This window comes from Protomyctophum parallelum, assembly GCF_964188405.1.
Source record: "Protomyctophum parallelum genome assembly, chromosome: 11".
Classification (NCBI taxonomy): Eukaryota; Metazoa; Chordata; class Actinopteri; order Myctophiformes; family Myctophidae; genus Protomyctophum; species Protomyctophum parallelum.
In genome coordinates this window covers 17,466,135-17,478,123 of record NC_139707.1, presented here as the reverse complement: position 1 = coordinate 17,478,123, position 11,989 = coordinate 17,466,135, and the positions used below count along the sequence as shown (strand labels likewise).

At 42.5% G+C, this 11,989-nt stretch overlaps 2 protein-coding genes across 2 annotated transcripts; both read left to right on the top strand.

The window, feature by feature from the left end:
- Positions 1-287: 287 nt before the first annotated feature.
- LOC310866914 (protocadherin-8-like) lies at positions 288-4,290 on the top strand (the record flags this gene model as incomplete). Its single annotated transcript, XM_083776709.1, has 3 exons — positions 288-2,663; positions 2,918-3,116; positions 3,974-4,290. 3 exons carry the CDS (start codon positions 288-290, stop codon positions 4,288-4,290), a joined length of 2,892 nt encoding a protein of 963 aa, XP_083632835.1.
- A 2,424-nt stretch (positions 4,291-6,714) lies between these two features.
- On the top strand, positions 6,715-10,586 carry LOC310866805 (leukocyte cell-derived chemotaxin 1-like; the record flags this gene model as incomplete). The annotated part of the gene is made up of 6 exons (XM_083776555.1): positions 6,715-6,813; positions 7,681-7,821; positions 7,939-8,052; positions 8,556-8,709; positions 9,612-9,796; positions 10,356-10,586. The coding sequence occupies exons 1-6, from the start codon at positions 6,760-6,762 to the stop codon at positions 10,584-10,586; spliced, it is 879 nt and encodes a 292-aa protein (XP_083632681.1). The 5' UTR covers positions 6,715-6,759.
- Positions 10,587-11,989: the final 1,403 nt, after the last annotated feature.

The following is an 11,989-nucleotide window of genomic DNA, read 5'->3' as shown; positions in this document are numbered from 1 at the left end:
GCGAGGGATTGGTCACACTTGCTCTCATTAGCATGGAGCTGTAGCTATAAACCCCGCCGCTGCAGAATTTGGAGCCGTGTTGTTGAGGGCGAGGCAACAAGCGCGTCTCACTGGCTCCGCTGCGCGCGGTGAGCAAGTAACTTTCACTTGGAGCACAGTTTCAGTTCAGAACTGGACAGCGGTGCTGCTGGATGGAGAGAGAGCGTGAGGCTGCCTATTGGAAGAAATAATATAACTCTGAAGATATGGTGCGAGTTAATTTTACAGGCCGGCACCGGTGGATTTTTATGATATTATCGATTCAACATGTTTTGGTCGAATCCGAGGGAAATACCGTGCGGTACCAGACCAATGAGGAGGATGGACCGGGCACACTAATCGGAAACCTTGCCAAGGACATGTCCTTGAGCCTGTCTCATCACACCGCCAAGACCAATTTCAGAATGATGAAACAATTCAATGATTCATTCATCAGGGTGAGAGAAAGCGACGGGGAGCTCACCGTAGGTGAACGAATTGACAGGGAGAGGATATGCAGGCACGCTCTACAGTGTCTCATTACTTTTGACGTCGTCAATTTCTCAAAAGATCGGTACAAATTGATTCACGTCGAGGTTGAAGTAAAGGATATCAATGACAACTCTCCGGAGTTTCCAAACAAGGAATCTGTAGTAGAGATCTCCGAGAATGCAGCGGTGGGCTCCCGTATCCCTTTAGACCCCGCCGTGGACGCCGATGTCGGATCAAACTACATACAAAGCTACCAAATTTCTGTCAACAGTCATTTTTCTATTGATGTGCTCCTGAGAGCGGATGGGGTTAAATATGCGGAATTGGTGCTAATGAAAGAGCTAGACAGGGAGACTCAGTCATCTTACAGCGTGGAGCTGGTCGCCACAGACGGAGGCAACCCGCACAGATCGGGGTCAACAAAGATAACTATAAAAGTGACTGACTTCAATGATAACAGACCCGTTTTCGACCAGAATAGTTTCTCGGTTAGTTTGCCAGAGGACGCTCCGGTCGGCACTGTTATATTGGATTTAAATGCAGTTGACGCCGACGAGGGCTTAAATGGAGAGGTCGTTTATGGATTCGGAAAACAGGTTTCTCTCGAGATTCGAGAACTTTTTGAAGTGGAAAATAAATCAGGCCGCCTGATGCTCAGGAGCCAAGTCGATTACGAGGACAAGAAAACGTATGAGCTAGACGTGCAGGCAACCGATCTGGGACCCAATCCGAGCCACTCCGTCTGCAAGATCATAATTCACGTCAAAGACGTTAATGACAATGCCCCAGAGATCAGCATCACCCCAATGACCTCCATCACGACTGGCATCGCATACATCAGCGAGGCAGCAGACAAGGACAGCCTAGTGGCGCTGATCAGCACCCTGGACAGAGACTCTGGCGTCAACAGTCAGGTTCACTGCACATTATACGGCCACGACCATTTCAAACTCCAGCGAGCCCACGAGGACAGCTACATGATAGTGACGGCGGCGCTCCTGGACAGGGAGAAAATTAGCGAGTATAACTTGACAGTGATGGCCGAGGACCTCGGGTCACCTCCGCTCAGAAACATCCTCCAGTACACCGTTAGACTCAGCGACGAGAATGACAACGCCCCTCAGTTCAGCAGACACGTCTACGAAGTTAACGTGGTGGAGAACAATGCGCCGGGGGCATACATCACGACAGTCGAAGCCAAAGACGCTGATTTAGGCAGCAACGGTAAAGTGACTTACAGACTTTTAGATAGTGTCATAATGGGTTCTCCCATGAACACATTTGTTTCGCTCAATTCGGTGTCTGGTTCAATATATGCTCTAAGGAGCTTTAATTATGAATTCATGAAAGAGCTGGAAATACACATCCAAGCAAGTGATGCGGGGTCACCACAGCTTCAGACTACTGCTGTCATCAGGCTAAAAATAGTTGATCAGAATGACAACCAGCCCTCCATCATAGAGCCAGTTCTTTACAAAGGATCTGCTGAGGTTTTCCTGCCCAAAGATGCACCCGCAGGTTATTTGGTAACCCACATAAAGGCCACAGATGCTGATGAGGGCATAAATGCACAGCTGTCCTACAAAATCACTGAGGGAGGACACCTGGGCTTCACCGTCAACAGAGCTACAGGGAAGGTGCACGTGAGTCGTCTACTGACTTACGATCTGACAGACAATGTCAAAGTCACAGTCACGGTCAGTGACAATGGAACACCTGCTCTAACCTCCACAGCCACAATACACTTTGGCTTTATAGAAGGCACTGGGTCCAGTGTGCCCTCCATGGTTCAGAATGACAGCGAGGAGCTTTTTGAATGGGACATGTCCATAGCTATAATCATTGTCCTGGCAGGGAGCTGCTCCCTGCTCCTATTGGCCATCGTTCTCATCACAACCACCTGCAGCCGCCGGAAAAGAGAGAAGAGAGAGGCAGCATACAGTGAAAAAGAAGACATGCCCGATGTTGAGAGTGAGGAAAGTGGTCATATTGACTCATTGATTACCAACCATAACGCCAAAGTGTTTGATGTTCATCCATTCCCAGAAAAACCCCCATTGGACAGCAGTAGCACAATGGAAACAGGCTGTGAAGATGGCCGACCAAAGGCGACCATGTTTGAGAACAGCAGGGTGATGGAGGGCAAATTGAAGGTAAGTAATCATGCCTGAGCTTAAAATAATGCTTAGAATGGTGCTTGTTGCAAATTGTCTTAACCAACCCTGCCGTCCCTATATATTCTGGGGTGAACATTTGGCAAAAATAGCAGATCTACAAACTCACGTGTCTGCAACATGTGAGCTTGTAAAAGGAGAAGACAAATTACAGACCCCAGAGGGACTCTGATCAACTAAGTATATTGGGTTTAAATAAATTGGATGTGTATATTGTGTTTTACATCTCGCAGGGCTATTCTACACTACCTGGATATGGAAAAGAAACTCTCAGGCCTATAACGATATGGAAAGGCAATTCATTCACCACCATTTCAGCGAGACACCCCCAGATCAGTGGGAAAGATAGCGGCAAAGGAGACAGTGATTTCAATGACAGTGATTCTGACATCAGTGGAGATGTTCACAAAAAAGAGTCCCCACCGACAAACAGTAAGTATAGGCGTGGTACTCCAATCATCCGTTTCATAACATCATCATGTTTCATAATGAAGAAACGGGAAACTAAATGTCCTGAACAATTAAACGAATGGTGATATCCAACACATGTCCCCATACTGCGTCATAGAATCCATTGATATCATTATGTTCATGGCATAGTCATAGTGTGTTACCCATCAATATACAGTGTGTAAAAAAAAGATCACGCTTGTGTGAAGTGACATCCTCACATTCTGGCCAATCACAATTTGCGTCCTCACTTTTCTGTCCTCAATTCCGTGGTACACACAGACACAGAAAGCAGGCTATAGGACCCATCGCTTTGTGGTACACTCAGCCAATCAAATCATCGCTTTGGGGTAAACTCAGCCAATCAAATCATCACTTTGGGGTACACACATTGCTCAGCCAATCAAATCATCGCTATGGGGTACACACATTGCTGAGCCAATCAAATCATCGCTATGGGGTACACACAAACACACAAAACTGGGCATAGGAGGGAAGCCTTAAAGGACCCCCTTTTCTACACTTTGAGTCAAATTAAGTCCAAGTGACATGAGGAAAAATGAGGGGCGCTCTTATCATCTATTTTACATCATGACGTAAAATAGTCACTGTCAATTTGCTCAGACACTATATGACGTAAAATGTTCCATTCATTGTCAATGGGAATTTAATGTTTGTGTAGGACAAAGTTTGTGAACATACACTAAAAGCTGGATATAGGAGGGGCTAGCGCCCCACAGAAAACATACATCAGGAATAATCATGATGTAAACTAGTGTCCTTTGGTAGCACCCTTGTTCAAGCTTGCAATAATTGTACATCACCGACTGTTTCCACAGGTCTTTGGGCGTGTACAAGCGAGTGCAAGATCCTGGGCCACTCTGATCGATGCTGGAGCCCGTCAGCTACCAGGCCAAACACCAGCCTGGCTAGTGCTGGACCTCATCTCTCAACATTCTCAAAAACGGCTACACTTCCGCGAGACGCCAAAAGAGAAAATTATTGTCCAGCTCAAATACCCAAGACACATGGCCTGCAAAGTGTGTATGAAAAAGTCCAGCACGAGGAATTTGATTATATACTTGTTGGTCCATCAACACCAGCCAGAATACAGGAAGCTGACGAGATCTCCATTCCAGAGTATTCACACTCCTAGAACTGTACAGTGTAAAATATTGAGTTTCTGCTGTGTAATGATCAAATGATCAAAAAGAAGCTAATCAAAGAGGAATTCTCCGCCTTTATACTGTATAGTCCTTTTACCTTAATTAACTCCATGTTGGATTGTTGCAGTGTTTTGTATGTCTTCTGTCACTTATATGGCTCTTATAGGCTAACGTATGACTGTTTACTGTATAATGTGTAATATGCAAGATTTTGTATATCAATAATATATTTTTCATAATGATTCAATGTAAAGAGCAATTTTATTATGACTTTTGAGGAGCATGTGTTACTATTTAAGTGGCATGAGCAATGGACAATTAGGCTAACAAGGGGCCTTCTGAAGTGGAAAACAATCAGTATCAAAGATTACGTGTGGTAGACTTTGTCACATTGTTGCACAAATAAATATTCAAAACCAGAATAATATTGTTCTGCTGATAAATCAGACCAGAGCATAAAGCAATAGTTCTAGACCAGTTGGGCTCATTCAATCTAAAGAGAAATGGTACAGGCACAGCACAACATATTGTCTTCAGAAAATATTCATGAAGCCCACAGAATAAGAATAACCTCAATTAGACAACTGAGCACGTCCAAATTGCCTTACAGGCTTATAAACTACAGTAAATACAATGTCGTCCTCAAGCTTGGGCCGCCCTACAGTGATGGGGAATACAAACGAATGTCATCTTCTTTACAGGATAAAAAAACCCCCAATGTAATTACAGTGCTGTGTTAATTTGCATACACATCCAGCTGATCAAATGCTGTTTCAATTACATATTTTTCGAGGGTCAAAGAATCCCTTCACCTTTCTGATTGCCTCGCAGCTTGCCAATTATCCCAAAATTGTGTTTCAAACTGTTTCTAAGCAACTGTGGCAGTGCATATTGAAATCTATTTAGCACTGTGCTCACCTTCTTGTTAAGTTGTGATAAGGAGCAAGTAACTTCAGCCAAGAGATCGCCTCCCTTCCGTTGTCAAATCAGAAAACCCATTATCAGACAAGGTTGTGTATGTTCATGCGTTTGCAACGTGTTCACACATGCCTTGGCTGTATATACATTAAATCAAACTGCAGTGGTGGAAGAAAAAAGAACAATTCCACAATATATAAATACTCTTACAAGTAAAAGGGCTGTTTTCAAAAAAGTACAAAAGTATATACTTACAGTTCCAAAGGGAAAGTACTAATTCCTCCAACTTCTTAAAAAATAGCTGAACTACAAGCTCACAGCGTATTGCGATGTGACACGTTGTGAACTTGTAGATTGTCTATTTTCAAATAGCCTAAGCATAATTTTTTGTAATAATACTCTAAATCTACAGTCTAATGTAACGCTTTCAAAGTATTGAAATAAATTACTTTCTTATGTAAAGTAAAAATACTTCAAATTTGTACTTTCCACTACTGTACTACTTTCCACCACTGACAAACGCAATCGCACCCGACACCCCCACATATTCTTGTCTTATATGTGAGAAGGAGGCATGTACAGACAGCTAAAGGAGCCTATAGTATACTGCATAGCCATATAGTTCAAACCCACATTTGTACGGGAACCCCTTTTGGTGTTTTAAGCATTATGTTATACTTTAGCTATTGAAATATAGCGGATCTACAAGCTCATAGCGCGGCACAGAGTGCCGCACTGTGTATTTTGCAAAAATAGCAGACCTACAAGCTCGTAGCACAGAGTGCGGCGCTACGAGCTTGTAGATCTGCTATTTTTCAAAAATCGTGAAAATGTGTGCAAATCTTTGAATATATATTCTTTCCCAGTGAACGCTTTTAACAAAACCTTTTGCTTCTGGGGGGGTCCCTGGGACAACATATTTTCAGATGGGGGTCCGGGGCCAATTACATATCATTTTGGGGGTCCTTGACATGAAATAGTTTGAGAACCACTCACATAGAAACAGGATTTAGAAGACATTTTGTATAGAATCGTCCTCAAGTCTAAATGGATTATCAAATAGCATGGCTATTTCAGTTCATACTTTGTTTTAGAAGTCAGGACACATGCATATTTTGTGATTACTTTCTCTACCTGAAGAATTCCAGCTTGGTCACACGCACGTCACTCACACTCACATGTGAAATGGTCCTCTTGTGGCTACCAAAGGAGAATAAAGGAGAATCAACAGTGGAGGCAATATAGGCTACAGAAAACATGGGAGAAACTTCGGAGAAAGAAAATTCCTCAAATTTTGAAAATTACATGCCTCCGGTAAGATCATTTAAAAATATAATAGTGTCTACTTGCAAGATTCGAAATTGGACATAGGCCTAAATTGTTTATGGATTATGGGAAACAGACACTCATGTTTTGCAATGCATGTGGTTTATTTATTACATTATTCTAAGGCATACAGCACATCGACTAGTCAGTCCTCTGCTGCAATTGGTCGCCTCCTAAGATTTGGAGCTGCAGCTCTTATTGTCGGAGCAGTATTGATGTTGTGTGCATCCATTGGAGCTTTCTACCTGTGGAAAGTCAGTGATAAAAATGTAAGTATTGCTATATTGCCATGCCTGTTGAATGAGGAATACTTATGCAAATACATAATGACATCCGTGGTCATCACTAGGCTACTTATGGTGATAATCAGCATACATAATTGGTCAAAATAATGATTTCATTTTCATTCCCAATGTATTTTATTCATGAAAATGTCAAAAGAGATCTCATCAGGTGAAATGGCCTATCCATAAATGCCACCTTTTCAGATCTTGAAATAGCATACATTTCTCCTCTAAGCTGCGCATTTTAAATTCCATTTGAATAACTTGGCCAGGTAACTTTGCCCTACCTCATTAGAGATACTTGAATATTTATTTGTGTCATAATGAGCTCCCCTGTAGGGCAAATACCTCTGTCAAGGTCTGCAGCAGTATCCTCTGTGGTACTCCATTCAAAATCTGTATGTGCTTAGAATGCAACATCTGTCCAAGAGAGAGTTTGACTATTTTCTTTTGCAAGGGAGGACAACAGCAACATTATGTTAACTCAGTCAGACAACATGCGTATGGCTAGGGTCAGACTCCAAGTCTATTTTTATTCTACTGTCTCTTAATCTTACCTCTACCTGTTTTTTCATGCTTACCACTGTTGCTGCTGTGACACCTGAATTTCCTCACAGGGATCAATAAAGGTCTATCTATCTCTTACCACTTACGCCCTATGTACTGTACTGTACCTCTGCATACAACAAATAGCAAAAATCTTGATACGTGATCTTGTGACGTGTTGCTAACTTTCACATTTTTTGTAAATTTGAGGATGCCAGGATTCATGTGGTTACGGTTACTGTATTGTCAGAATGTAAATAACAAAACATTGCATGATGAATCTGCCATTTTAACATTATTCTCCAGGTTTATAATGTTCATTATAGTATGAACATTAACGGCAAGGTGAAGGAGGGGTCAATGGAAATCGACTCTGATAATAATCTAGAGAGGTTCAGAACTGGGAGTGGAGATGAGGCAGCTCAGGAGATTCACGACTTTCAAATTGTGAGTTGCCCTTCATTTTCCTCCAGCTGAAATATAGCTCAAACACAAATATGGCATGTGCTTAGGAAAGTAGCAAAGTTGTGAGTGTAAACATGGCAGCTCTGTGATTTCATACAGGGAATCACAGGCATACGCTTCTTCGGTGGGGAGAAGTGCTATATAAAATCTGAAATCAAAGCCAACCTTCCTGACTTGGGAACTCACAACAAAGAGTCACTGATGTCTGACCTGGTATGATATGCTTCAAAGGACAACATCTCTCTCTATCGCTCTCTCTCTCTCTCTCTGTGAAAGTATTTTTCTGCAAATTCCCACTTTTACTGTGCAAAACGTCACAATGCAAGTTTTGGCTGCTTGTTAATGCTCAGTTGTTAAAATATGTATATATATATGTTTTCCAGATTTTCCCAATTCAGTCATAATGCCAATTCCCTGATTTCCCCACACACTAGTGTAATGTCGTATCTGCTGACCCCTATACTCGTTGGTCTTCGGACTGGTTGTTCCTAATATAATAGGGATGCAATCTAACTCGGATTGAATCATCTGCCACTTCTTTTCCCCTGCCAGTGAGGACATATACTGTAGTGCATGCAGAGGAACACCCTATTCCTCATAGTTCCACCCAATTCAATTCCACCCTGTGCTTCTCTCCCGCAAGCATTGCCATTTGTTGGAACGCATTATGCTGCATCACATCCGTGTGTGCAATGATCCTCTTTGAATCCTATCAGACAGATGAAATCATGCCGGTGAAGTATGATGGCGAGTCTCTGATTTGGGTTGCAGCAGACCAAGCCCTGAATGACACCAGCTTCCTCAGTACCAGAATCCTAGACCTCTGTGGGGACCTTCCCATCTACTGGATCCAACCGACCAATCCTAAAGGTGGCCGTGGTCACTTGTTGCTCCCCATTATCATAATATGTCCTGTGCAACCTATAGTGTATAGGCCTACTATATACAGTGCAAATCCCAATCCTTATGGGTCCATTTGATTACATTTATACATTTGTTACGAATGCATAAATGAACACTGAGGATATTGTGTATATCAGGTTTGGGGAATATTTCAAAATTTAGCATTTATGTAAATCATTATAATCATACTGTACCATGGACAGTAACAGGGAATCAAACTGTCACATTCTGCTGCCATTGTGATACTGGCAGGAGAACCGGACACTTTGACTACCTGTTAAAGTACCATGCTGTCCATTGTGATGAACATCAACTAGATCATTTGACAAGATTTTCCATACAGATATCGTAAAATCTATCAATATATCAAGACACATATGGAAGTAGTTACTATTAGTGATATTTATATTCCCATATCATCCAGCCCAATAGCCTGTGTTTTCATAGAGAAAACATAGGCATTAGGCATGGGTGTATAGTGTAAGTGTTACAACTTGTGTGTTCAAAACCTGCTTACAATAATCCTGGTCATCCACCTGGAGATTAACATGCTCCATTTAATGGCCTCTCCTGTATGGCGGTGATATCTACAATATTTGTACAAGTTTAGGCCCTTGTCTGGGAGTTAGCACACACTTACACACTGATGCTGCGAATGCTGAACACACACCACATTTGGAGACTTACACAAAAAGTCTTACATTAAAAAAGGATGATCCTGAAAAGAAGTGTTTGATATCACTGCAGCTAATTCAATAATTCAGGACGACCGAGACAGTCCTGCCTATGTGGAATTGCGCTCTGAGGACATGTATGGCATCTTATCCATGATGACCCAATACCCGTTCCTCCTGTGGCTGCTGTAACAGATGGAGGAAGGAGAAAAAGAGACACTCAGCGAGCCAAACGGCAGTTTAGCATGGAGGAGTTTGAGCCAGCTGCTGAGGAGAAGGACACAGCGAGCCGCTCGGAGGGTGACAATTCCAGAGCGGAGGAAGAAGAGGGTGTGTCATCTGCGGTGGGGTCGGCGCTTAATCCTGAAAACCCTTATCACGTGAGTCTGGGACATGTCCACAGCGTTCTGTTTATGATAAACAGGGTTATTATCATTGCTGCTGAATTATAGATGAGCTATCAGAGTCGTAGGGGATGTAATTCCAAGCCCTAAAGCAACCCCTAAAGAAATGTATTATGAATTGATGTTTCCCCTTTTGCAACACCTTCACGGATGAGTTTATAGCTCCATGCTTGGGTAAACAGCCTTGCCATAAATTTAATCCCATAGAGATAAGTACAAGATTGGAAATTGACTAACCCACATTCAGTCTCTCCATCAGTTCCATTGGCTGTGATGGCTTGGATGAGTAGGTGTCATATTATCAGCAGTAAATACAGCAGGTCACCTGGGTGATAACAAGCCTCCCGTTATTTACGACCCCATGAACTGGTGTGAAAATTATTATCCCCGACAGTCATTAAACTTCTCTTCACTCTCGAAGAACTTTTTTCAAACTTTATGGGAAAACGAGGTCGAATTCAAAATGATGCATTAGCCTTATAGTGTGTTGAACTAAAGACAACAAACGTGGGCTAACTTTGCTTCCAATCTTCAGCGCAGCGGAGGTGAAGGGGGAGAGGAAGGCACTATAACCTTTGACCCGATGCTAGACCACCTGGGGATCTGCTGCTCAGAGTGTCGACGCAGCTACACCCACTGTCAGAGAGTATGTGAGCCGCTGCGAGGCCACTGGCCCTGGCCGTACAACTACAGGGGATGCCAGGTGGCCTGCCGCGTGATTCTGCCATGCCGCTGGTGGGTGGCACGCATATTAGGTGTTGTGTAAGATAAACACACTACATTCGTGAGAATTAAGCACTACCAAAGATATATATTAACCCCTAGCTCCTTATTAAGTAATGTTTTTATGCATGGATATTTAATTTCTAGGTTTGCTTTTGGTTGTAAATATGTTATGCTGCCAGCAAGCTATACTGTACTTGAATATTGTCAACAAAGGCATATTTTCACCTGGACTCAGAAGGAAACATTTAGGATACAAAGCAGGTAATACTCTTTGTAGGCGATCACAGCAGAAGGAAAGAACAAACAAATGTAATATCCCTATTTGCAGATTTACATGACACAAATACGTACATTAGTATAGTATTTTCACATCATGAGGCTAAAAGCATAATGGAATAAAAGGAATGAGATGCAGAGGCTGCTAGATGCTTGAAGAACTCAATATACCTTTTCTGGCTGTCTTCAATAAATTCATATGATAATACACGTAGCTTTGATGTAGAAGAATGTATTGTGTCACATGTTGTGTCCATGGTCCCACTGGGCCTTTTTCTGATAAAACTGATGTGACAGCAATGGTTGACATAACTCCCATCCACAGTCCAGGATCAGGTTCAAGGCAAAGCAATTTGTGCACACTGACATCTGCACTGATGTGAAATAATGTGAGACGAGTGACAGAACTACAGTGGGAAACAAACATTTCCATAAAAGTGTCACTTTAATAAATTAAATTAATGAAAAGGGAGCATGTATGCAAAGTAACCAGATGAAACAAACAACACAGAGTATAGAGCACAGTCTCTTTTCCTCAGCACCGTTATTGAGGCTTGTGACATATTCTAAACGTTTTGAGAAAATCAGATTACTATCTCTAAAGCCATACGCCAACTTTCTAAATAATTGAAAAGAGCCACGCCGCGATCAAGACGATTTCACAGAGGGTGATCCCAGCACATCAAATTACAACAGATGTAAAATTGGACCATATCCGCCACTAAAACCGCATTTGACGCGGTGTGAGGGAACATCACAAAGAGATGCTTGTCTCTTTACTTGGAGATCTTTCCTGTTTTTTCACGGGGGTAGAGGTGCTTATCACATCTGCAGTGCTGATAAGACGGTCTCTGTGCCTCCGTAGGCTATATAATATTAATCCCTCTCCCACGTCTGCAGATGCACTTAAAGGAAGGTGACAAGCATGACATATCCAGGACCTCCTGATGGCTCGTGCTCTGGAGTGCAGCCGCTAAAAGAGCCCCAAGTACCCTGAAGTGATGTAAATTTGCAGGGGGAGTCCAATTTCCATCACAGCGCTGTCACTGTCATGGTCATTAAACTAAATCAACCCGCTGTGTGTCACATAGCTCCCATTTTAAAGTCCCCTCAATAATGGAGTTATACTTGGACTGCAGATTGCAGCACCACATTGAATGTCTGACC